General features: G+C 36.6%; 1 protein-coding gene across 2 annotated transcripts in view; it reads left to right on the top strand.

Moving 5' to 3' along the window:
- LOC126180190 (cingulin-like) overlaps positions 1–27,280 on the top strand; it is a 469,194-nt gene that overhangs the window by 398,330 nt on the left and 43,584 nt on the right. For both annotated transcript variants that reach the window (XM_049924674.1, XM_049924673.1), the window contains exon 12: positions 20,611–20,804. In XM_049924674.1, coding sequence (XP_049780631.1) covers positions 20,611–20,804 — 194 coding nt within the window. The remainder of the gene's footprint in view (positions 1–20,610; positions 20,805–27,280) is intronic.

Genomic DNA, 27,280 nt, shown 5'->3' with positions numbered 1-27,280 from the left:
GATGCTGGTGCAACATATTCTCGACTACTGCTTGTGCGTCTGGGATCTGTACAAGGTTGGATTGAAGGAAGACATCGAGGCAATTCAGAGGCAGGCTGCTAGATCTGTTACTGGTAGGTTCAAACAACATATAAGCTTTACGAAGATGCTTCAAGCACTCAAATGGGAATTACTGGAGGGAAGACAACGTCTTTTCCGAGAAACACTACTAAGAAAATTTAAAGGAGAGGCATTTGAAGCTGGCTGCCGAATGATTCTTCTGCAGCAAACAAACATTGTGTGCAAGGACTACGAATGTAAGATACAAGAAATTAGGGCTCATATGGAGGCATATAGACAAAAGTTTCTTCTGCCTGGTCCATTGATGAATGAATGGGAAATTATCATGCTTCACAAAATTTATTCACATTAATTGACATCTGAACTGCACACTTGTCATGTAAACAAAACACTGACAGACTTCAGTGATCTCTTTGACTTCCAAAAGTAAATTCAAAACTGACCTGTCACAGGATCCCTGCATCGCTTTATATAGAATTTTAACAATAGCTTCCAAAATAAAGCATTATTAATTTTATACAATTTTGATGTAACAATTACAATTTACAAAACGTAAAGAAACTGATGTTACAGTTGAATAAGGTATAAAATACAATATTCAATGACAATCTTTTATAGTAATATCTTTGGTTTTCCATAAGAAAACCATTCTGAACTTTAATTACAATAATTTTTCTCATATAATTTTAGTTACATAATTAATTACAGTTTGGATTTGGTTACTAACATGTAATGGTAGTACAGAGCTCGTGCTTTATTCGATTAAATACATAGTATGCATTTCCAATGGAAATTGGAAAACTGTGAGATGTAAACTATTGGAGAGTTAATTAGAAATGCAATTAAAAAGAATATTAATTACAGAGGAAGACATAAAAATAAATAACAAATAAAAATGCATGGCTTGGTAATAACTTTTAAGCTTTTTCTCAAGATAGTGAGGTCTTCTGTTACTGGACTTTTTAGATTACCATTTTGTTAATTAGAAGCATTGATTTTTCATGCTAACATCTCTGCAGCCTCTAGTTATTTATTGCTAAGGACTTATTACTTAAATTTCTTGATTAGTTACTTAATTTAGTATATTTACATAATTTTATCAATGACAACAATCCACCAATAATTATGACAACGCACGTCCTTCCAGAACATTCCACACACCTTCACAATGAATATCAAGTTTTTAATCAAATAGGTCATATTGATATACATATAGACACACATACAAGGCCTTAGGAAGCACTGAATTGTCAGACAACTATCCGAATGCGTATATATAAAAAAAAGGAAGGGGAAGGGTAAATTGGCTGGGGAAATAGCAGGAAAGTTAAAGGGGGGAGGCACTGTCATGAGTGGTAAAATACCAGTGGTTATAGGATTCAGAAAAGACCCTTTTTTAGGGTAGGGAGGACAGAAAGAAAGCAAATTTTAAGAGAGGTTAGAACTGAGACAAACCTTCAGTTTGAGAAAGAAATCAAAAAACATAATTCCAGCTTATTACATCAGCATAAACAGCCATTGGTTAAGAATTTTCAACTGTCAGCAGATATTTTAACTCCACCCAATTTTAACTCAGTCAATGTGTCAGCTATCTTTATTGCATCAAAATATTCGAGGACTGAGAAATAAAATTAATGAATTAACTATCTGCATAGATGAATTAGAGTCTTCAAATCCAGCTGACATAATCTGCCTCTCGGAACATCATGTGACCACTGGTATAGAACTTTTAAGTGTTACAGGGTTTAGGTTAGCATCTCACTTTTTTAGATCAGAAATGGAGAAAGGAGGAGTTGCCACATTCATCAGGAACTGTCATAAATTTAAGAACGTAGACATTCATAAATTTTGCCTAGAACAGCATATGGAAGCATGTGCAACAGAATTAGATCTTCACAAAAAATCTTTCATAATATTAAGTGTATATCGAGCACCTGCAGGTAACTTTAATCTGTTTGTAAACCACCTTGAAGCTGTACTGGCCCATTTAACAACCAAAAACAAAGATATAGTGGTTGCTGGTGATTTCAATGTAGATTTCCTTAAAGACTCTCCCAATAAGAACTTATTTGAGTTAGTAACACTATCATTCAACTTAATTCCCACAGTAAAGTTCCCCACTAGGATAGCCACTTGCTCACAAACAGCCATTGATAATATCTTTATAGAAAAGTCCAATGAACAAAATTATATTACAAAACCAATAGTCAATGGCCTCTCAGACCATGACATGCAGCTCCTTCTGTTAAATGTTAATACTGAACAGGATATAAAATCTGTTAAATCTGAGCTCAAGAGGGTAATCAGTAAGCAAAAAATTGATTATTTTAGGACACTCCTCAGAGACATTCACTGGACTGATGTTTACAGTGCTCATGGCATGAATGAAAAATATAAGATTTTTGCTAATAAAGTGCTTACCTTATTTGAACACTGCTTTCCCCCAAAACTTACCAAGGTTAGAGCAAAGTCTACAAAGAAGCCATGGATTACTCGAGGAATAGGGGTATCTTGTAAAACAAAAAGAAAACTGTATCTGTCAATCCGAAACATTTCAAATGTTGATGCTATAGCACTTTATAAGAAATACTGCAAAATATTAAAGACTGTAATACGGATGTCAAAGCAAATATATTACAAGGAAAAGATAGTCATATCAGATAACAAAATAAAGACAATATGGGATATAGTGAAGGAGGAGACCGGTAGAACCAGACATGAAGAGGAACAAATAGCATTAAGAGTAAATGATACATTGGTGACAGATGTATATAGTGTTGCAGAACTTTTTAACAAACATTTTATAACTGTTACTGAAAAGATGGGGTTGTCAGGTTCGGTAGATGCTGCTATGGATTACCTTAGACCAGACATTTCAAGTAACTTCCATAATATGAATTTGACCCTCACTACCCCAACAGAAATAATGTCCATCATAAAATCTTTAAAATCAAAAACATCTAGTGGGTATGATGAAATATCAACAAAGTTAATTAAAGAATGTGATTCTGAGCTAAGTAACTTATTAAGCTATCTGTGTAACCAGTCGTTTATCAGTGGAATATTTCCTGAATGGCTGAAATATGCTGAAGTTAAGCCACTATTTAAGAAGGGAGATAAAGAAATAGCATCAAATTTCCGTCCAATTTCACTGTTGCCAGCATTCTCAAAAATTTTCGAAAAAGTAATGTACAGTCGTCTTTATAACCATCTTATCTCAAATAACATACTGTCAAAGTCACAGTTTGGATTTCTAAAAGGTTCTGATATTGAGAAGGCTATCTTCACTTACAGTGAAAATGTGCTTAATTCATTAGACAAAAAATTGCAGGCAACTGGTATATTTTGTGATCTGTCAAAGGCATTTGACTGTGTAAATCACAATATCCTTTTAAGTAAACTAGAATACTATAGTGTAACAGGAAATGCTGCAAAATGGTTCAAATCTTATATCTCTGGCAGGAAACAAAGGGTGTTATTAGGAAAGAGACATGTATCAAGCTATCAGGCATCATCCAACTGGGAACTAATTACATGTGGGGTCCCACAAGGTTCCATTTTGGGGCCCTTACTTTTCCTTGTGTATATCAATGACCTTTCATCAGTAACATTACCAGATGCCAAGTTTGTTTTGTTTGCCGATGATACAAACATTGCAATAAATAGCAAATCAAGTGTAGTCTTAGAAAGATCAGCCAATAAAATATTTGTGGACATTAATCACTGGTTCCTAGCCAATTCTTTGTCACTAAACTTTGAAAAAACACACTACATGCAGTTCAGAACTTGTAAGGGCTGTCCCAAGAGTATATGTCTAACATACGATGACAAGAAGATAGAAGAAGTGGACAGTGTTAAATTCTTGGGATTACAGCTTGATAATAAATTCAACTGGGAGGAGCACACCACAGAACTGCTGAAGCGTCTTAACAAATCTCTGTTTGCAATGCGAATTTTGTCAGACATAGGGGATATAAAAATGAAAAAGCTGGCATACTATGCTTACTTTCATTCCATAATGTCATATGGGATTATTTTTTGGGGTAATTCATCAAGCCAAGCTAAAGTTTTCCGGGCACAAAAACGTGCAGTAAGAATCATATGTGGTGTGAACTCAAGAACATCCTGCAGAAGCCTGTTCAGGGAACTAGGGATACTAACTACAGCTTCCCAATATATTTATTCCTTAATGAAATTTGTCATTAAAAATATATCACTTTTTCAAACCAACAGCTCAATTCATGGAATCAATACTAGAAATAAGAATAATCTTCACAAGGATTTAAAGTCACTTAGTCTTGTACAAAAAGGTGTGCATTATTCAGGAACACACATTTTCAATAACTTGCCAGCAGCCATAAAAAGCTTAAGAACCAATTAAATTCAGTTTAAGAGAAGCCTAAAGGATTTATTGGTGGCCAACTCCTTCTACTCCATTGATGAATTTCTTAGTAAAACCAACTGATTTGTATATAAGTACAACATAACTTCTGCACAATTTCAGTGCAGTAATGTGTTCACTGAAAATTTGTGTGTCTCTGTGTGTGTGTGTGTATTATGTGTGTGTGTGTGTATGTGTGTGTGTGTGTGTGTGTGTGTGTGTGTGTGTGTGTGTGTGTAAGTATAATCTAACTTCTGCACCATTTCAGTGCAGTAATGTGTTCATTGTAAATAAGTATTACAGTAATTGTATTACATGTTTATTACCTTATAAATAAATAAAAAAAACTTTTTTATTTGAAATTCAGTGCATTAGTATTTGTAAAATGGCTCTTAGTGTTCATTAAAACATGACGATCATTCCACTTGGGACCTGTGGAATGGTACATTAGCTTATTTGTTTTAGTTGTAAATATTTGTCATGTATTGTTGTTTTTCTGACATGTTCCACATCCTGGAGGACCTCCTCACTACGGATCAATTGGAATGAAAGTAAATCTAATCTAATCTAATCCGACATTTCATATGAGTCCTGGGGAAGGCTGTACTGTTATACACCCCTTCCCCCAACCCCCCAGCCACTCTTACAAGTATTACTTGTATGAATGGCTGCTAAATACATACACACAGTCCAAAAAATAAAAAATAAATTCTTTTCTTAGCTGTCACTCCAGTCACTGGTTCACATTGCACATCTTAAGGAATTGGCAGCTCAGAGTCATCAGTCCTTTTGCACTGTCCATCTTGTGTCTGCAACCCCTCTTTTTCTGGCAGTCGCTACGCTGCCACCCAATAGCACAGTCCACTATTAGTATCACAGTTTTTTTTTCACTTCCAGTTCAGGTAAGGATCTTGGTTACAGTTCTCTAGGTAGGAACAGGGATGAACCCATTACTCGAGGTACTCATGTAGGTTACAATTTAGGTCACATCAGGTATGAATATATCAAAAGCATTCACATATTACCCTATACTATTAGCATATTTACAAAAAAAATCACACAAAATTAAACATCTCTAACTGTAAATATTTAGCTATATACAGATTAAAGTCAATGAACCAAAAATGAATTATATATGTGTCCTTTCTTTTTGATTAATATTTCAGTTTATTCCACTATACAGTATATTTGACCCCGCAGATCTCATTAAACTCTTTATCATATCAAACAAACTCACAGACTGCTCATCATCACACTATCTTGTAATAACAAACTTTTCAAAAAATGTCTTTTGTCACAGTGCAACTTGTCATTTAGTAACACATGTACATCTTTACCATTGTCCATTTGTTCATCTCATTAGAAAATTCATAAAATCATGACCATGTCTGTAATTCTCAAAGAAGCACTCACAAATCAACTACATGCTCTCCAGAGTCTAACTACAATAATTGGTCACTCACTATTTATGAAAGTCAAATTTAGTACACAGTTTACATTTTCAAATTATTCCTCACATAATGTCACTCAGTAATCATATGACACGCAGAAAACTTATACTACAGAGAATGGATAGTATTTTCAGTAAGAGATAATTTCATTACAGGTTTATAGATGAGTAAAAGATGTAGAATCCAAAAACAAAAGGAAGAAAAATAGAATGCTACATAGCTCGGAGACCTAGTGCTCGCCACGCACTTGACACAAAGATGTGTCCTCCTGAGAGCTTTTACTTCATCTTAATTTTTCTTGGTGTTTTAACATTTACTCCATATGGTTTGATATAAATGGTTCATGAGATCTGCATTCATGGTTTTTACTTTTTCATGTTTCTCACTAAACACATCTTTGTATTCCCACAACAAAGTTCGTAACTGATTTGTCTGTTCTTCATCTAGCCTTCCAGCTTCTTTTAGTTTGGTGGCCACTAATTCAGCATACTTGTCTTCACTGCATTCTTCTTCATTGTCTTCCTCGTTAACATCAATTTTTTCATTTACACCATTCTTGCCTGCACATTTTCTCTTACTTGTTGTAATTTTACTTAGAGCTACATCAGATGGTTGCTTGATGTCATGTCCCTCTTTTACACACTGTCTACTTTTCCCAGAACTGATCTCATTGTAAGCCTGCTGATTGGTTGTAACTTCCCAGTTTAAATTCAGTTCTTCAAAAATAATCTTGATGACTCTTTTTACTCTGTCACTGTCACTATAACCCTTGTAAGTATCCCATAAAGTTTCCAGCATCACATCTAAATCATAATGTCTGTCCACATATTCTGTATCTGATGATACCTTCCCAGTTTCCATTGGTACAATCTGGTTCTCATAGTCTTCACAAATACTACTGACATCATCTTCTTCACCATTAATTAAATCTTCTTTAACCTTCATATACACCATACCATCTAATTCTTTCTCCTATTCATCATAATGTCACTTTCATTATCAACATCAGGACACATACTATCATCTCCAATACTAGGCACTTCTACAACATCTTTAAAATGATCATCATAATTGTTGACAAGTACACCAGCACAAGTATCATCACTTAACTGCTTAACAATAATAGATTCTGCCTCCATTAATTTACCCAGTCCAAACTCATCAGGATTATTATCAGAACCAACATTTTCTTTGCAAACTTCTTCACGACACTGATTATATAGACTTGAGATAGTTTCCTCCTCTAACAGAACCTCTTCTACATTCTTACAGATGCTATTACTTCTATCTTCAACACTTTCATTCATACTTTTCCAGAATTTACTGTAAAACTGTAACTTGCTAATTTGATGTGCTCTTCTTACATTAGTTCTGTCATTTCCACTCCAATATCTTTGATTACTCTGTTTTATGTAATTATTTTCGATGTTTCTAGGCCGGTGGTGTTTAGCCTGATTTCGGTACTTATTTCTCACCCCAAACTGACAGGCTCCCAATGAGGCGTCTGTCAGTTAAAATTGCCTGGTCTTGATTGGAGATTATCCAATTGTCTGTTATTATTCTTCCACGGTCCCTCCCTGTTGTCATATCTTCTGTTTCCATTCCCATTTCTATGGTTCATCCATCTATTATCACTTCTATTGTACCCACTATTATTATTCTGATTTTCATTGTCAGTCCTACCTTGATTCCTTCTCTGATCCACACCCCAGATGGTTGATTGCCAAAGCTGCCATTACTTAACCTCTCATTACTCTCAAAGGCTCTATCCAACTTATCTACATACCTCAAGAACTGATCTACAGTGTCATTTGGTCCATAAATCAACTCCCACTGTATCCTTTTTGGTAATCTACTTTTTAAGGCATCTGTGTGTATTAGTTCATCAAAAGGTTTGGTTAAGTATACTAATTTCCTCAACTGATTTTCACAAATAAACCTCAAGCTACCATCACCTTCCCTATACATTTTACCATTCAAAAACTCACTCTTAATCCTAGCTTGCTCAGATTCTGACCAAAACTTATTTAAGAACTTTCTTTCAAAATCATCATATGACATGGTATAATTAACATTCTGATTGGCCCATGAGATTGCTTCTCCATCCAAAAATCTCTTAACAAATTTAATTTTAACATTGTCTGTTATGTCGTTACTAAAATTATCTTCACCATGCTGTAAAAAATCAATGGGATGCAATTTACCATCTCCTGGAAAGCATTTTATAGGTATGCCACCCCATACACAATTAATATTGCTAACAAAATTTCTTTGAGCTACACCCTCTTGTAGTTCTACAACTTTCTTACTTAAATCTACAACATTACTTTTACACAAATCTATTTTTTTGTCATACCTTAGTTCTACATATTTGATTGGAAATGTCTGTAAGTTTTAGTTCAGAGTTCCTTTTGTAAGCTTCTACTTTCTCTTCTAGCAGTCTCCTAATCTGAACAACCTCTACTTTAAGTTTAGAATTTTCAACTTCTACATGTTTATCTAATTTTTCAAATCTCTCCTCATTTTTGGATAACTCTTGTGTGAAGTTAGTTTCTAATATCTCTGACCTTCCTTCTACTGCTCCTACACGAGTATTGAGTTCACCCTGCCCTGTCTCAACAGAAATTTTTAGCGCTTCCAAACCCTCCTGGATTTCCATTATCTGATTAGTATTTTCACTTAATTGCAGAGTCACGTGTTGGCTTTGCTGACCAGTATCCTGCCTAATCAGTCCCATCAGTTCCTTCACTTCTTTCATATGCTGCATTAACAACATTAACAAATCATCTCTGCCTACTCTTCCCTCTCCACCAAGGCTTTGATCTACACTTTGATTACTACTGCGCGATAGTTCACTGATACTTGCTTCTAGGTCCGAAGTGTTTTCTACAGATTCACTACTAATACCTTTTTTCTCACTCATTTTTACATAGTCTTTATCAGCCATAGTATATAATAAAATATAAAACTTCCCACGCAAATGTTTGTCACTTTCACAAAAACACTAATTAAGAAAATAAACTGTTACTCATCTGATGGTTAACAGTGCTGTCCAAGAATTTGGTCCTTTTTTTATCCACACCAACTCTACCCATGCAACAACATCCATTCATTCTGGGCATGCATAACACAAAATTTTTCAAGATAATTTACGTTTGGCATTTGTCTTACGTTCCAAACATCTATCTCAGCTCAATTCCACCATTTGTAATGATTCATGTTGAATGTTACTTAACCTAAGTTTCTTCTGCCTGGTCCATTGATGAATGAATGCGAAATTTTCATGCTTCACAAAATTTATTCACATTAATTGACATCTGAACTGCACACTTGTCATGTAAACAAAACAGACAGATTTCACTGATCTCTTTGACTTCCAAAAGTAACTTCAAAACTAACCTGTCACAGCATCCATCAATTTATATAGAATTTTTACAATAGCTTCCAAAATAAAGCATTGTTAATTTTGTGCAATTTTGAAGTTACAATTAAAATTTACAAAACGTAAAGAAACTGATGTTACAGCTGAATAAGGTATAAAATACAATATTCAATGACAATCTTTTATAGTAATTTTGTTGGTTTTCCATAAGAAAGTCATTCTGAACTTTAATTGCAATAATTTCTCTCATATTATTTTAGTTACATAATTAATTACAGTTTGGATTTGGTTACCAACATGTAATGGTAGTACAGAGCTCGTGCTTTATTCGATTAAATATATATAGAATGCCTCAGTAGGGCCTCAAATTCTGGAAATTGGAAAACTGTGAAATGTAAACTATTGGAGAGTTAATTAGAAATGCAATTAAAAAGAATATTAATTACAGAGGAAGACATAAAAATAAATAACAAATAAAAATGCATTGCTTGGTGATAACTTTTAAGCTTTTTCTCAAGATAGTGAGGTCTTCTGTTACTGGACTTTTTAGATTACCATTTTGTTAATTAGAAGCATTGATTTTTCATGCTAACATCTCTGCATCCTCTAGTTATTTATTGCTAAGGACTTATTACTTAAATTTCTTGATTAGTTTCTTAATTTAGTATATTTACATAATTTTATCAATGACAACAATCTACCGATAATTATGACAACACACGTCCTTCCAGAATGTTCCACACGCCTTCACAATGAATATCAAGTTTTTTTATCAAATAGGACAGAATGACATACATATAGACACACATACAAGGCCTTAGGAAGCACTGAATTATCTGATAACTATCCGGATGCATATAAAAGAAGGTGGTATTGGACATTTCATATGAGTCCTGGGGAAGGCTCTACCATTACAGTCTTTTCCTTGCTCTATTTGCAAGTGGAACAGGAAAGGAAATGACAAGTAGTGGTACAGGGTACCTGTTGCCATACACCATACTGTGGCTTGCATAGTATCTATGTATTTGTAGCTGTAGTTGTAGATGTCAACCATACAGCCTACGGTGGACAATATATTCTCTTATAAATCATTTTGCTTGTTTTTGTTGTTAATTGTACTTTGATAATCATTGTTCTACAGCTGTATCAATACTCTCTGATACCAGCCTCAATGGAGATGTCTTCAAAGATGTTAGCTCTTTTTCTTGTCATTAGATCTAACATGTTTCCATGAGCAGGCTTCCAAACGTCTGTAATTTTTCTCACTAGCTGTTTGGCACTCACTGTGCATTTTCTTCCATTGTGAAAGTGTCTTGTGGATGTTTGTCAAATAATGTACACCATACTGCAGTAATGAACATTCAGTTTCTTCATGTTTATTTATAATCAATATTACTACCTGATGATGAGCTTTGTTACACGCAATAGTCTAAGCCAGAGCTTTCTAAACTTGTCTTCATGGTGACAGCCTTCTAATATATACAGTTTCATGAGACAACCTTTCACTAGTAGTGTTAATGAAAGAGATTCTGTAGTAGCAAACAATATTTTAAAGAAATATTAAGGAGTACAGTTTTTCTCCATATATCGCACACTCCAGCATAGGACATCCCCACTTTTAAGTATTCTTCATTATACAATCTCACTTTTATGTTATTGCTGCTGCATGATGATGCAGAACAAACAGAGCTTTGAGACACACTATTTGATTGTTTTTCTGTGTTTGCTGATGTTTCAGACACATTGCTTGACTGGTACTCTTCCTCTGGTGTTTCATAAACTGACAGAAGTGTCTTTGTGACAACAGATTTATCCATTCCTGATGACTTCTGTTAAATATATCACCTTTAAAGAAGTAAAAGAATGACACATGTCACAAATGAGAGAGAGATTCTGACTATAGGAAAAGTGTACAATCTCCCAATATTGCCAATTGAACAGCTTGTCAGACATGGACCAATAGAGAGCACCTATGTACAGCAGCAGAACAGAGATACCTAGCACCATAACTGGAAGTTATATGCACACAATAATGGAATTCAGCATACAAATCACTCATTTAATGTGTTATCTATGGTTACACTGAATGAAGAGAAGGATGTTTTGTATTATGTTGTCACAAATATTTCATTTGTTTTAGATTTTGAATTTACTAATCTCATGGTACACTAGTCATCCTCAATATTTTGGAACATCCAGTTTAGAACACTCTGGTCTAATCGCATGAACCAGATGAATGGTCGTACTTACAGACAGTATATCACACAGTTATTTGGTGGCATATAAATGAAGTGTCACTCTATTTGGACACAAACCCCACTGTATAGCAAAGCTCCTGAGTCACATAAAGGCACGACAAAAAGACTGTTGGAGAGTTAGCTTTCAATCAACAAGGCCTTTGTCAAAAGTACACAACATACACGTGCAAACACTCACGCAAATACAGTTTGCACACACACTGCCATGGTCAGCTAGGGCCATTCTGATCATGTGTGTGTGCATTTCCCACTGTTTAATTTTGAACACAAACTGAGCATTTTTAATGGATAAGTTGCAAAATAGTTAACATCTTGATAGCTGAGCACAAGTGAGCTGACTAAAAGCAGCACAAAGAAGTTTACATTTTTAATGACTACTGATAACTGATTTATAACACATAGTTTACATTTTGGTAAGTAACTTCAAACTAACTCAATCTTTATCCTACATGGCTGCAAGGTACTAAGTAGTAAATAACATAAAAAGTTCTAAAAGGCTAACAAATTCTATGTTCCTGTCACCGACAGATGAGTAAGGAGTCATAAATACAATTAAATTCTTAAAAAATAAAAATTCAGAGGAATTGGATGGCATGTCTCCTAAAATAATTAAGTATATTTCTAAATACTTAACAAAGGCTCTCATATTCCTTCCATTACATTAATACTTGTTCCATAGATCATGAATACGACATTTCATAATGGCGTAGAACATGTCAGCTTAACATTAGGTTTTTTTTTTTTTTTTACGTAATTTAATTTTTTTCCCCTACTTCATACCTAAAAATTTCATCTCTCTCTCTTTTACTCAAATCTGCAGGGAAGGGATATTTACAAACTGCTTAAAGAAAATCAAACTAATTCCCACATATAAATGGGAGATGAAAGGAATACTGGCAACTATGGACCTGTTACTATTTTACCTGTGCTGTCTGAAATTGTAGAAATGGCCGTAAAGGACAGGATAGCAAATGTTGTAGAGAAACTTCTGGAATTCCACACACAGATAAGAACATGCACAAAGTTCTAAACATTTTAATGTGAACAAAGTTTCAATAGCCCAGAGTGCAAAGCTATGCCAAGTCCAAAATTTTTTTCTAAGAGTGGAGGTCAACTGCTATGAGCATATACAGTAGGGAAGTGAGAGAGAGAGTATGCTCCACTTTGTGGATGTATGAAGTTAATTTGTTTTTCAGTGTCTTGAGGTGGCACTGGCTGTTAACGGCACAAAAAGGCCCTGAAGTGGTGCTGTCTTCTGATGTATGATTGTGCCATTGCCTGGTGGCCAGATTCATGCTGTCTGATTCCAGCAGGGCTGAGTTGAATCACAATGGCCTGCTTGCGAAATGTTGTGGTAGCCATGGCGGTAGTATGAAATGAGTGATAACACAGTGGGCTATCCCTCTCTTTTCCCTTTGGGGAAGCGAAAGTGATTTGGTATCAACCTCGGTATACCTACTCCTTACTGGGGGATGCCATGAGGTATGCGAGAAGGCAACATCCGTAACCTCCTGGGCATTGGAGACTGCTGCTCACAATGCAGACAATAGTTCCCTGTCTGCAGCCATAGAGCATATGTTGGAAGAAGATTAACAGTGAGCTGATCCCGTGTGGTGTGACACCAGTTGCTGGGGGTGCCAGTGCCAGAAAGGGAGCCATATGGGTGTCTGGCTCTTCCGGGGCAGGGAGCAGGAACATGAAGGGATAGGTATTGCAATTCACCCAGCAGCTCTGTCCACTGAGAAGGACCTTATCCATCACAAACTACAGATGAGCCTATGGCAGGGGGAGGGGGGGAGATGTGGCTGGTAAAAACAGCAGATGAGAAGACTACAGGCAAGGGGGAGCACAGCACAGGAGGCCAAACAAATGAGAGAGGAGGCACTCTGAGATGTGGCAGTGAGGAGAGAAAACTAGGTTCACAAAGGTGGATCAGCTTGGTGGTGCACACGGGAGTGGTGGAGGCCATTTCTCCCCCTGCAGGCATAAATGGTTGTGATGGCATGTCACCATCCCATTACCTATCTACCATGTGAGGGCTTGCCAAACCCACTGACAACAGCCTACAGCTGGAATCCAATGCTCACGGCGACCAAACATGCCTGCCTAGATGTGGTGTCCCAGGTCTCTAACATAGTGACCAAGGCACATGAGGCAGGTGAGTGGTTGGCAATAGGATATGTAGCATTGCGCATGCCCGGCATCCATGCTGCATCTCCAGTGTGCTCTTCTCACCAATAGGAGTGGACCTGTATGACTTTAGAAAACATGTAAGTGACCCTTCTGCTGCGGGTCCCCTATATACTTCTTCATCTGCATCTTGGTGGTCCATATGAGGTGTTCTACTTCGTTGTTGAACAGCAGGTAACACAGCAATTAAGTGTTCAGTTTCTTGGTTTTCACCTGGCCAGTTGACACAGCAGTGAGCAAGCATTTTTGTGCTTGAGGACCCCAGTGGCCATGATACAAACCGAAGGATATCCTGTCAGACAAAAGCCAGAATGACCACTCAGGGCACAATATGTTTCATTATCAACAAGATCACTGTAACAACATGAGTCAGTCTGTGGTGCAGCATGAAATAATTATGGATAGGGTCTGATGCATGACTGGAAGTCTGTCAGGCCACCCTTGCTGGACATGTTGCCATATTTGGCAGAGGACAGGATTTTTGCTGATAGCGTATGCAGCATGAGAGCTCATAATAGGAAAGTCATCCACCACCTTTTGAGATTTCTCATCAAGATAAAAGCAATTGGATTCCTCCTGGCTGAAACTGGGTTGGGACCCTTAGGCAGGTGTGAAAGAGCATCTGTATTGGAGTGCTGAGCATCAGGTGGAAGTGTGAATCTCATAATGGCAATGGCTAAGCAACAGGACCCACTACAGCGGAGCAGTGGAGAGAGAGAGAGAGAGAGAGAGAGAGAGAGAGAGAGAGAGAGAGAGAGAGAGAGACTCAAGGTTTGTGGTCCTAGATGAAACTTCACACCATATAAAACACATGAAACTTCTTGATTGCTTAAATAATAGAGTGGGCCTCCTTGATTTGGGAATAATTCTGTTGTTTTGGTGAACATCTTTGAGGTGGATGTGATAGGCTGCTTCAAACTGTCAGGTTTGCAATAGGCCATCACAACTCCAAGCTCAAATTGGTACGCATCAGTAGCCAAGAACAGCTGCTTACCCAGCTGATACACAGTGGGGTAAGATATTGAACGAAGACTACCAGTCAATTCCCTAAATGTTTGGGCAAATTATTAGGTTTTGGGGCAGTCATCCAGACGAATGGTACCATATTTTTGATAACTAATTAAAAGGCTGTGAAGTGGTAGCCACACGTAGGATGAATTTATAAAATATGCAACTTTCCCAGGAAAGCCTGGAGCTGCTTTACATTAGAATGTCGAGGAAGAGCATCAAGGTAGCAATGTGACTGTTTGTTGGCTGTATCTCCCGCTGAGAGATAACATGTCTGAGATATTTAGTAGAGTTTTGGAAAAAGTGGACTGCTGTTTGAGCCCCACATCCTGCAGAGTTTGAAGCAGAAGCCAAAGGTTCCACAAATGGCGCCTGAGTGGAGGGACCTGTGACAACGATATTGTCAGGATAGTTGATACAACAGGGAATATGTTGTGTGAGTTTCTCCAAGAAATGTTGGAAAAGCACCAGAGTGCTTGCTGCCCCAAAACCTAATAATTTGTACTTGTAGGAATGATAGTGTGTGTCGATGACAGGTAACTTCTAAGATCCCTCATCAAGTGGGAGCTGAAGGTACACCTCTGATAAATCCACAATGGAACAATACTGCCATCCCATCAGTTTGGTCACCAATTTTTCTGGATGCAGTGCAGAAAATACATGCCACGGTCTCTGTGTAATCATCACCTTAAAATCGCTACATACACAGGCTTTCCAGACATTCCTTCATGATTACAAGCAGTGTAGATGTAGCCCATTAGCTGGATGAAATAGGTTCAGTCACCCCCAAGGGCTGTCAACATCTGGAGCTCCTCCTTAACTTGATAGCAAAGTGATAGTGGCACTGGTCAGGCTAAAAAAAAATGAGGCTGTGCCATCCATTTAAGAGTAATGTATGCAATGAACTCCTTAACCCTGCCTTGTCCCAGCAAAAAAAAGTCCAAAAGCTGTCACAAGTTCATGATGTTCCTACTACAGCACATGGTTTGCAACCAGGTTAACCAAATCAGTACGGTAAATTTAATTGCCCTGAAAGCATCCAAGCCGTACAAGTTTTATGTGAAATCACTATCCATCATGCTACAGCTGCTGTAAATTGTCCAAGAATGTGGCTCTGTTGTCTGTTTTAGGTAACAAGATGGCATATAGCTGGAGAAAGCAGTGAAATACTGAGGAGCAGACATGTGAGAAAATTGATAAGAGATGCTGCGGCACCATTATCGACTTGCAACTGAAGTGGCTTCCCATTGATGCACACACTGATGAACAACTTGTTAGAAAGCTCCTCAAGGTTGTAACATGTAGTGTGGATGATGACATTAATGTCCATTGGTGGAGGATTGAGGGTGCAGCACAAGCAGATAATGCTTGACATACTGCTATGATGTGTCCTTTGTTCTGACTGTGGTGGCAGGAAGACTAATGCGTGGGGAAATTCAGCCAGTCATGTTGAAAAAGAGAAGCAGGAAATGATGGAAGGGACTTATGGGAAACCGCCCACCATGGATGTGTTTGTGTGGCATGTGGTGTACAAATGGGCTGTGATTTCTGCCTCAGAGGAAATGCCCAAACATGAGTGCCTGCAATCATCTGAGTTGACAGCAGGCACGTCCACCCAGGAATCCAAATGCTGGTCCACTATATGAGGAACTTCAAATGACTGAGCAATAGAAAGGACCTGATCCAACAAGGGATCGTCAAACTGTAGTACTCACTAGTTGACTTCTGTATCAGGGGACAATCGGATGATAGGAACCCAGACTATAATATCAATGTAAGGCACCTTATTGTTGAAAAGCAACAAAGTGGCAGTTCCGACTGGAGCCCTGCAATTCAACAGCCCAAGTATAGTATGATTTATGAGTCTGGTTCGAACACTGATAAATCTCCACCCTTGAGAAAATAACGTTTATGCTGGCAACAATAACATGACAAAAAGGAACCCATTTCATCAAATGAGAGGGAAGTGGGTTCCTGAGGTGGGTCAGCTTTCCTAACAAAAGATACATGAGGAGTGGAAGCCAAGAGAGAAGGAGAACGTTAATAGTAGAGGCGTCCATTGCCTGGAAGGTGGCGTAGTGTTCCCACACACTTTTCTTGTATGCCCCTCCCCCTCCCCATCCTCTGTATACTCATCATAGGCAGTGAATGGAGTTGAACATACTAGCATTTGCTGAGACTTTGCCAGTAATCTGGCCAACACCCTGTCAAACCTGGCTGTGTGTTTCTGCTGTTGCAATTCCAAATGCCTCTGGCTTTCCAGCTGTTGCTGCTGCAAAGTTTGAAGCATCACCTTCAAGGACACACTGGAGATCACTGACAAGTTGGCAAGAAACACACATGAAAAGTCCAATCATCTTCTCCACCACTCGTGTTGTAATTTCACACACAAATAAGAACACACACAAAGTTCCAAACAATATCATGTGAACACAGTTCTGATTGTCCATACAAGTCCAAAGTACAAAGCCTGGCCAAGTCCAAGATACAAACACAATTCATCTAGAAAGCGGAGTTCAAGTTACTGTGAGCAAATACAATAGTGAAATGATAGAGAGTCCACTCCATTCTGGGATTATATGAAATTAGTTTGTTGCTTGGCATCTCAGGGGTGGTGCTGTCCAACAACAGTGCTTGCAGACCCCAAGACAGTGGTGTCTTCTGATGCTTGATCAGTGGCCATTAGTGGTCTGCCCCATGCCACCTGGCACTGGCATAGACGCGATGATCATGATTGCTCACTTCTGCTCCTCCTGAAATGTTGCAGTATCTATGATGGTAGCACCAGCACAAAATGTGTGATAACATTGTGGGTTACCACAGAAACATAGCATAATAAATAGGGTACAGCATGGTTTCAGAAAAGGTCAATCCATAAAGACAGTAGTTTCAGACTTCACAGTTGGGGCACTGCAAAAACAGCAACAAGTTTGCAGTCTATTTCTCAATGTATCAAAGGCATCTGATCATGTGTGTTGTGAACTTCCATTAGAAAACTTAAACCATTGTGGCATAAGAGGCAAAGTAAACAATATTATCAAGGCAGTCACTGAAAATAGGCAAAATTTGAAAACGGCAACAATTTGGAAAATTTGCTTTCAGCATTCAGAGAGATAAGACATGGTGGTAAGGGCGTACGAATATTTATTCTATAAGTAAATAACATGACAGAAGCTGTAAATTACACAATGATCATGTATACTGATAACACATCTCTAATAGTCACCAGTGAACCTGCAAAGGACTTTGGAATGAGGGCATGTGTAGAGATGGATGAAGCGAACAAAGATTTTGAGGGCTACAATCTTTTTATAAATGGAAATAAAACGACTTCCATGAGAATACAAACAAGTAGAGCAGTTAAAGCAGAAAATCTTCATATCAAGCTTGGCGACTCTAGTGTTTCACAACTTCATTGGCAGCAAGTTTCTGGGATTGATCCAGGACAGATTCATGACATGGAAGACTCACATAGATCAAGTATGTTCAAAACTTCACACAAATATATTTCTAATGATAAAAGTGTCACCAATTGTTGGTGTGACACTAAACTAAAGGTGTATTATGGTTTAATTTATCCAAATGTCTTTTACTGTATACCTGTGTGGTGCAGTGCAGCTAACTGCAAAAGAAGGTTATAAGGTGCATTGGAAACCTATCACCAAGGCAGTCCTAAAGGAATAAATTCAGACATACAAATACTGATAGTGTCTGCTCTGTACATATATGAAACAATTATGTTCTTAAACTGCACAGCTTTGCTGAAGAAAAAAATATATGTCATTACAACCCTAAGCATAAAGATACCAGTAACTACCACATGTATTATAATAGACTCAAGTGACAAAGATCCTGAAATATATAGATATATATTTTATAGAAAAATTCCATGCAGCATAAAGAACTTAAAAATACTGTCTACTTTCAAACAAACACTAAGATGTCATCTGGCCTCACCTTCTTTATACAATATAAGGGAGTTCTTAGAAGATAGTATACAAAACCTTAAGTAAGAGTGTCATCTACAAAGTCCATGTCATGTGATGCAAAGATGTTGTGCTATCCATTATATGTTTGCACAAATGTTTATATTTTCTTAACTCTGTATATTACTTTGTGTATGTACATGTGTGATTTTATTTGTACGATGTAAACTCTAAGTCCTACAAATACCTGAAAAATTGTGTGTATTCATGTTTTTAATGTAAATAATCACAAAATACTTTGTAACAAATCCTTGTATATCTTGATGTATCCAGTATCACTACAAAGAGTGATTAAAGAATGAAAAATAAATAAATAAATAAATGTGTCTCACAGCAGTCCTACCAACATATCTGTTTGCAGCAGCTTCCAGTCACTTGACACAGTGAAGTCCATTTACAGCTGCTTATAAGCAACAAATAACTCATGATGTTCACAGATCTGGATGTACAGTGGTGCAGCATTGACTCTGATGCAATGTTTTTTGGACAATAAACAAGTAACTTTAAGTTTTCATATTCTCTTTTAATACTTGGAACTGTTACACTATAAGGATTACAAGCTTCAAAACTGAAGTGATGGGCTTGTGTTATAACAAAGGAAATACCTGTGATAAACATTACTAATTTGTTGAAGTTATTTGGAACTTTGAGTCCCAAACTTTTCTTTTATGAAAGTTATGCTCATGGACAGATAAGAAAGTCACAGAAATTTATGACAAATGGAGACAATATACTGTGTTGTTGGAGGGGGAACTTAAATTGTTCACAGTATGACAGTTACAATTTGTACAGTGCACACTGCTATGACACAGCAGTCAAATTCAGAAGATTTACGTTTACATTGTGACCATAAACTTTCAAACACTTCCTTACAACAAACTGATAAAAGCATGGAGAAAGATGAAAATATTGCATAAAGTATGAAAATATCTACATACATATACTGCAGTTAAGGAGAAGCTATTTTCCAAATCACATATTGGGACAAAATTTTTGGAAAGCACAAGTGAGCTTGCTAGAATTGATTTACTGTAAAATATGTTAGAGACTACAAAATTTCCAAAGGGTCTCAAAAATATGTCTTTATTCAGGTATATGTACAGTAAAATAAGTGGGAACTATTGTGGGAATGAGGGTGTTATTATTGCTTGAATTTGTGGAAAAAACAAATGTTGTTTACAGCTGAGGATACTGTAGAAATTACATTTTTAGTGGCACTTAATGTTTGAAAATAGAAAGTATGTGTTATGACATAAGCAAAAAGTTTGATACAGTCAGTGAGACATAGCAGAAAAATGACATGAACAACATGTTCCTATTATCATCTTCATGCCTGCAACTTCTTATCTGTTCGCTTGAGAACTATTGTTAAATAACTACCCTTTCATTCATTACCTTCTTTTTACCAAATGCCAAACTTGTTCCTTAATGTAATTTGTTGGAGTTTTCTATTCTTAAATACATTCATAATATACATTTTTGAATTCTTACCTTATGAATTTGTTGAACAGTTTAACAATATTTAGTTATTGATGCTGTTTTAAGCAATTGTGACATGTTATTGATCTATACCTTCAGTCATTCCACATCTGTGGCATGTCTCCTTCATATTGAGATCTATGGAGCATGATGAATGAAGGAATGAATACATGAAAAAATGACTTCTGCTTCCCTTTCTTTGTCATGCAGAAGATATTTTTATTTAACTTCTGGAAAATAGAGGTTCAGTAAGGTGTTTTAATTTGTAACACTACTGATCTTGCTTCAACTATTCCCATTTCAAAAGTTAGGGAGAGAGCACTCTTTTTTTCCATCTCAAATATTCGTCTTAAGTGTTACTTTGAATTGTGGTTTGTGCATTTGTTTGAGTTTTTTTAATTGGGTTTAATTGCAGGTACATCAGGACATTTCAGCCAGCAGTGAATCACAGGACTTAAAGAAGCTGCTTGAAGTCAGACAACTACAAGTGTTACGGCTTGAAAAGCTAGTTCAGAAGCAAGAGGAGCAACTGAATAAGTGGAGCCTTCAGAGAACAAGACATGAGGCACGTATTGCGGAACTAGAGAAGGCTTTACGGGAGAGGCAACGGTACAGTGATCATCTGCTTTGGAGAGGGGATTTTTCACATGTAGAGAGGGGAATTTAAAAATAGTCTACCCGAAGAAGCACAGACCATTAAAAAATTTGGTAGCACAGGAATGCAAATTTACTGCAACACTTAAATAATAATATTTGAAAAAATATCATAACTATGAAGTTAGAATTGTTTTTTAGTCACTCCTAAAAGAATCAATTAGGTTTATGAAGAGCATCCATCACAGAGTGAAGAAATGATACATATCAAACTCATTTATCATGTCTAACCATGCATGTAATATAAGAATGAAAATAATCAATTATATAATAATCAATAATATACTGTAAATGAATAGATAAAAAAATCTACTCACCAAGTTCAAATGGTTCAAATAGCTCTGAGCACTATGGGATTCAACATCTTAGGTCATAAGTCCCCTAGAACTTAGAACTACTTAAACCTAACTAACCTAAGGACATCACATACACCCATGACCGAGGCAGGATTCGAACCTGCGACCATAGCAGTCCCGCGGTTCCGGACTGCAGCGCCAGAACCGCACGGCCACCGCGGCCGGCTACTCACCAAGTGATGAGACTCTTTCCTTCTCATCCTGTCTGGTAAGTCTCCCCTGACCTGAGGTTCCGGTTGACTTTTCTGAACAGTTCCCCTTTCCCTCAACCTCTGCAGTCCTTTTCCTTCACTCCCCTTCCTTCCCCTTCTACTCTTCTGCCAGAAGAAGGAGCCACTGGCTCTGAAAGCTTGTGAAAGTTAAATCCTTTTGTGTGTATGTTCTCCTGCTGCTGCTTGGTGGGTGGATTTTTTATCTATCCATTTTCATGCATGTAATATGATAGACAATCAAACACTATAACACTTGAGATAAAACATAAGGAAGCATTGTATACCACTAGTTACTGAAGAAATAATGAAGAATTAAACACACTGAAACCTGAATCATGAGAAAAATGATTGCAGCCCAACAATTTAAGTTGACCATTCTTATTTTTCCTTATTCTCCAAACACCTGTGATAAGATATTTACTTTGTAGGCTAGTGTACAGTGGAGAGGTTTTAGCATCATTATTATTTGACTTGTTACTGGAGCAAGGAATAAATGCCTGTCTGTATGCTTCCATACACATCCTAAACTCTCTTACATTAATTTCATGGTCTATATTTGGTGTATATAATAGAAGCACTAAAATTGTAGCTCAGTCTATCTCTAGTACCACTTCCATAATTTATGCAGTGCAGTTTGGCAAGTAAAATGCCAGCTTCGTTCTGAACCTTTCTCTGTTACACTTTTGTGTGGACCATGCTGACCTCTTATTATTCCAACAGCAAGTCCCTGAATTCCTACAATCTCTGCTATGAAGACTACTTCTTAATGACTCCAAATACAGAAACCATACTCTAGAGCATTTCACAATCATATCTTCTATGCTGTCTCCTGAAAAGATGAACTGCACTTTTCTAGAATCCTTCTGTCAAATCTAAATCTTCCATTCACCTTCCTACAACTGATTTCATATATTAGGCCTATCTGATATTACACTGTAATATTATCCCCAGATATTTAAACAATGTGACATCTTCCAGATTAATCTGCATTTATTTGCATTTGAAGGAAGCTGGCAATTATTAACAAGAGCAGTGCACTGATGTCAGGAGCACCACAAGCATTTATGTGGCTTCCCTTGACAACACAGCAGATATAGATGTGCCAGCAGTACACAGTACAGCTGTGGACACAGGAGTACAGCAATGTCATCTGTTCAAGTGGACGTATCCAAGTGTGGAGCCTCTGAGGAGAATGAATGGTGCCAGAGGGATTCATCACCACCATCATACCAATCCATAATGTGGCATTATACTTTCGAATGTCATTGGGTACTTAAGACAATCACCTCAAGTTTGCATAGCCACTAATTTGTGCAGCAGTCCTTACATTTATTGTGTTTAGGTAGGTAGCTCTGTCCCATTTCTAGGTCTCCATGTCATTACCTTCAAACAACACAATGTGAGACTGCATTTCTCATGTTATCCTAAGTTCTCTTATTATAGAGGGTGTTTGACTTTCACCCTTGTCAATACATTCTCCAAATCTCTCATCAGTTTAAAATATCTGGTTATGAGCTGCCAAGAGGCTGTTACACCAACACTTGCCAGCCTCATGACTGATGAAATGTATCATGGTGTTGAAGCAGCATATAGTGTAATACCCATATCTTGCACCAAAGTTCATTTCAACTCAGTGCACAACCGGGTTAGTGCCATTGTTGCTGCCAGATGTGGCAAATCTGTGGACTAATTTTTGCTTCTTGTATACTCCAAAATTACCTACAAATTCAGTCATGTATTTCTCTTGCTATAATGTATATGTGTAATAAGTAAAATTTTGTTATTTTATATCATTTCTAATGTTGTAGTTGCAATGGCCAGCATTGTATAAACAGGTATGCCCTACACTTTTTTTCAGGCTACTCGCTCTGTGAGGGGTCCTCAATAAATAAGCATTATAAGAGATGTTACTTCAGTAGGGTATCCAATGTGATTAACTAGTTCAGTTTATTGTTAATACTGGGAGTGATTATTTCAGTATTGTGATATTTATGAATCCATTTTTATATTCAAAATTTTTGTTTTCTTTCTTTTTGTTTTATTTCTTTTGTCTTCAGTTTCAACAAACTTATCCATGAAGGACTATATTGACTATTTTTGAAGTGCACCTTGATAAGTTTATGTATGGAATCAGATGCCATTTCTTAAATGTTTTGGACAGCCAGGTTTTGAGGCTCTCAGTTACAGGTCACAGTTTATTTTAACTTAATTTTTCTTACTGTAAATGAGATACTGTCATGGCTCCAGCAGAGAATGCCAGTAACACCAAACTAAAATTCCTTCATAGTTATTTATCCTCTTCTTTTACAGTTATCTTATCACTGATTTCTTTTTTTCAGTGAAGTGATTACTGTTGTAGAAAGTTGTATACTGAAATATCTTTAACGAATCTCATTCTAGACAAATAGATGCCCCATATTTTCAGTAATCTTGTCACTGAGTCTTCATTTAATTAAAATAATTCTCATTTCTGAAAGTAGCAAGCAGTAATGTGTTAAAAAATTCTTCTCAGATAAATAAAATTTAGATAGTTTACACCAAAACTGATAAAAATTTAAGAAGTGCAGGTATTTCCTCCAGAGAGAACAGAAACCAATAGAAATTAAAATTGTAAGCAGCCACAAGTCGCATGTAAGTTTCATTGATTGATGTGTTTTACTCAACAGACATGAGCATCTACAGAAATTATGTAGTCAAGTACACATATCATCCTTAACTCTACTGTGTGTAGTGCCACCATCATGCATGGCATGTATTGTGGTGGCACTGTACACAGCCAGATATCTTTAATGCATGACCCCTGTCTACTGAATTTCTGAGGAAGCTTGTGATTGTTGAGTGAAACGTATCAATGAAGGAAAGTTATATATGACTTGTGGCTCCTCTACAGTTTTAATTGATAAATATTTATTTACAATAATGATCAGCAGCAGCAGCCGTGCCAAAACTCTAGATGAAATGTTTAATCTGAAAATTAAGTACAAATCATATTATAGCCTTGAATTCGATTAAGATACTTTGTGATGAAATATTATTAAACTGTATGGCTTTTTTATCATGGTATGTGCTTCTTCATTGACAGTGTTGCCTCCATGCCATTATTTATTATTTATTATGTGCTTTTGTACTGAACATTCATATGGAATGATAGAAAAACAAGAATTTCTCATGTGATAGAAGAAAATCAGTACTAAATTAGGGGAAGCAAAAGAGAAATTTGTAGTGTAGCAAAGCAGTTGTGAGACTGTGTATCTATTTTGTTTATAGCACAGGCAACCAATTGACCTTTAATGTCAATCAAATGAAGTAGAAGAAAACGAAAATGTAATTACATAGACTGGACTTCCAGGTTCTTTTGTGTTGTTACAAAGAAGGTCTATGTTCTTTGCATGCAATTTTACTCCATCCTCTCAATTTTAGAATGTGCAAGAATCACAGTTAATTTGTATTAGTCCTTGTTCCTTTTATTCATTTTCATAGGCTTTGACAGTTGCTGATTCCTTCACTAATAAAGGGAGCATGTGATAGATGAAAATACTATAGTTGTTAGAGGTACCTAGATTATAGAATCATTGACAGACACAGTTGGCAGTAAACACAATATATTTCAGCAGTTTGTAGTCTGAAACACAGTAAAAGTGAAGAAAATTAGATAGAAATTAAAAGAGCAATGCATTATTTGCAACAAGTCAGTGATATATGCAAGATTAAGAAGGTATATTAATGGAAAAAAATTAGAATGCTATAGTTAAGCCATTGGGTAACACTGAAAGGCAGGCTCATTAACTTAGTATGGGAACAGAGGGACTACTAGAAAACAAAGTCAACAAAGAAATACATATAAAATCAGTCTAAAATGAGTGGCATGAGAAACATTAAGGTGATTATGGGGAAAAAACAGTTAAAAACCAAGCCAATTTCAGACTGTGCAATTTGTTAATTAAGAAAATAAACAAACTGTGAGGGATGAAGGAAAGATAAGGTGATATATTAAACTAAATTATTCCAGTTTATTTAATGATGAAACATTGTAAGTATGTCTATATTACATGAACTGGTATCTCAAGAGTTCAAGAAACATTGCTAATACACTAACAAAGCTAATACTGAATGTAGATTGGAAAATTAGACCGGTCTGTTTTAACTTGCTTGAGTTTTTTTCAATAATATGAAGTACCTTTACTTAGTTTGATTATTTACTGAATTCCAACAAACCAAATCAGTTTCAATTTTCAAGCAAAGAAGAATAAATGGTTAGCCTAAATGATTCACTGGGTTTTGAAGCACTGTTTATTTACTAGTATCTACATCTACATCTATACTCTGCAAATCACCGTGAAGTGTGTGGAAGAGTATACATACCATTGTATCAGGTATTTTCTCACTCCATTCACATGTGCAGCTTAAGAAGGGTTATTGTTTACATGTCTATATGCATTTTGTAATTAATCTAATCTAGTCATGATCCCTACAGGAATGATCCCTATATGAGGGGACTGTAGTATATCTCTAGAGTCATCATTTGAAACTGGTTCTTGAAACTTTGCAACTAGGTTTTCTCGGGATAGTTTACATCTGTCTTCAAGACTCTGCCAATTTAGTTTATTTAGCATCTCTGTGACATTCTCCCATGCATCAAACAAACTTGTGACCATTTGTGCTGCCCTTCTCTGTATACATTCAATATTCCTTGTCAGTCTTCTTTGGTACAGTTCCCACACACTTGAGCAATATTCTACAATAGATCACATTAGTGACTTTTAAGCAATTGCCTTTATAGATTGATTGCATTTTCCCAGGATTCTACCAATAAACCAAAGCCTACCACCTGCATTAACCATGAATGAGCCTATGTGTTCATTCCATTTCATATCCCTAAAAAGAGTTACACCCACGTATTTATGTGGGTTAACGTATTCCAGCTGTGACTCATTGATATTATAGTTGTAGGACTACTATGTTTTTTGTGAAGCTTTTTTCTGACAGTAATTCATTATAGATAAAAGCATCATCAACAAAAGTGTGATGTTACTATTAATATTGGCAGCAAAGTCATTAATATACAACATGAACAGCAAGGGCCCAAATATATTCCTCTGGGTCTCACCTGAAGTTATTTCAACATCTGTTGAAGACCCTCCATCCAAGATAACTTGCTGCTTCCTCTATATGAAAAAATCCCAAATCCAGTCATAAATTTCACTTGATACCCCATATTGTCGTACTTTTGATAATAAATGTAGATGTTGATACTGAGTCAAATGCTTTTTGGAAATCAAGGAATACTGCTTCTACTTGACTGCCTCCATCCAAATGTTATTTGAAAGTACAAGTTGGGTTTCACATGATCAGCATTTTTGGAATCCATGCTTGTTGGCTTGGAGTAAGTCATTCTGGTCAAGGTGTGTCATTAAGTCTGAGCTCAGAATATGTTCTAAGATTCTACAACAAATTGCTGTCAAGGGTACCAGACAGCAGCGTCATGGATTACTTCTACTACACTTATTGTAAATGACTGTGATCTGTGCTTTCTTCAAACTACAGGGCACAGTTTTTTGTTCAAGCGAAATGTGTTAGATTATAGTTAACACAGTGGTTAACTCAGCCAAAAATTCAGTATAGAATCTGATAGAAATTCCATTAGGCACTGGAGCTTTTTCAGTTTTAATGATTTCAGCTGTTTCTCAATGCCACTGACACTAACACTTATTTCACTCATCTTTTTAGTGGTATGATGATTAAATTTGGGCAATACTCCTTGGTTTTCTTTTGTTTAAGAACATTTGAAAATAGAGTTAAGCATTTCTGCTACCCTCAATTTCAGTTCCTATCTCATCCATGAGTGACTGGACTCTCTTTAGTA

The sequence above is a fragment of the Schistocerca cancellata genome, chromosome 1 (genome assembly GCF_023864275.1).
Source record: "Schistocerca cancellata isolate TAMUIC-IGC-003103 chromosome 1, iqSchCanc2.1, whole genome shotgun sequence".
Lineage (NCBI taxonomy): Eukaryota > Metazoa > Arthropoda > Insecta > Orthoptera > Acrididae > Schistocerca > Schistocerca cancellata.
This window is presented reverse-complemented; position numbering and strand designations above follow the sequence as displayed.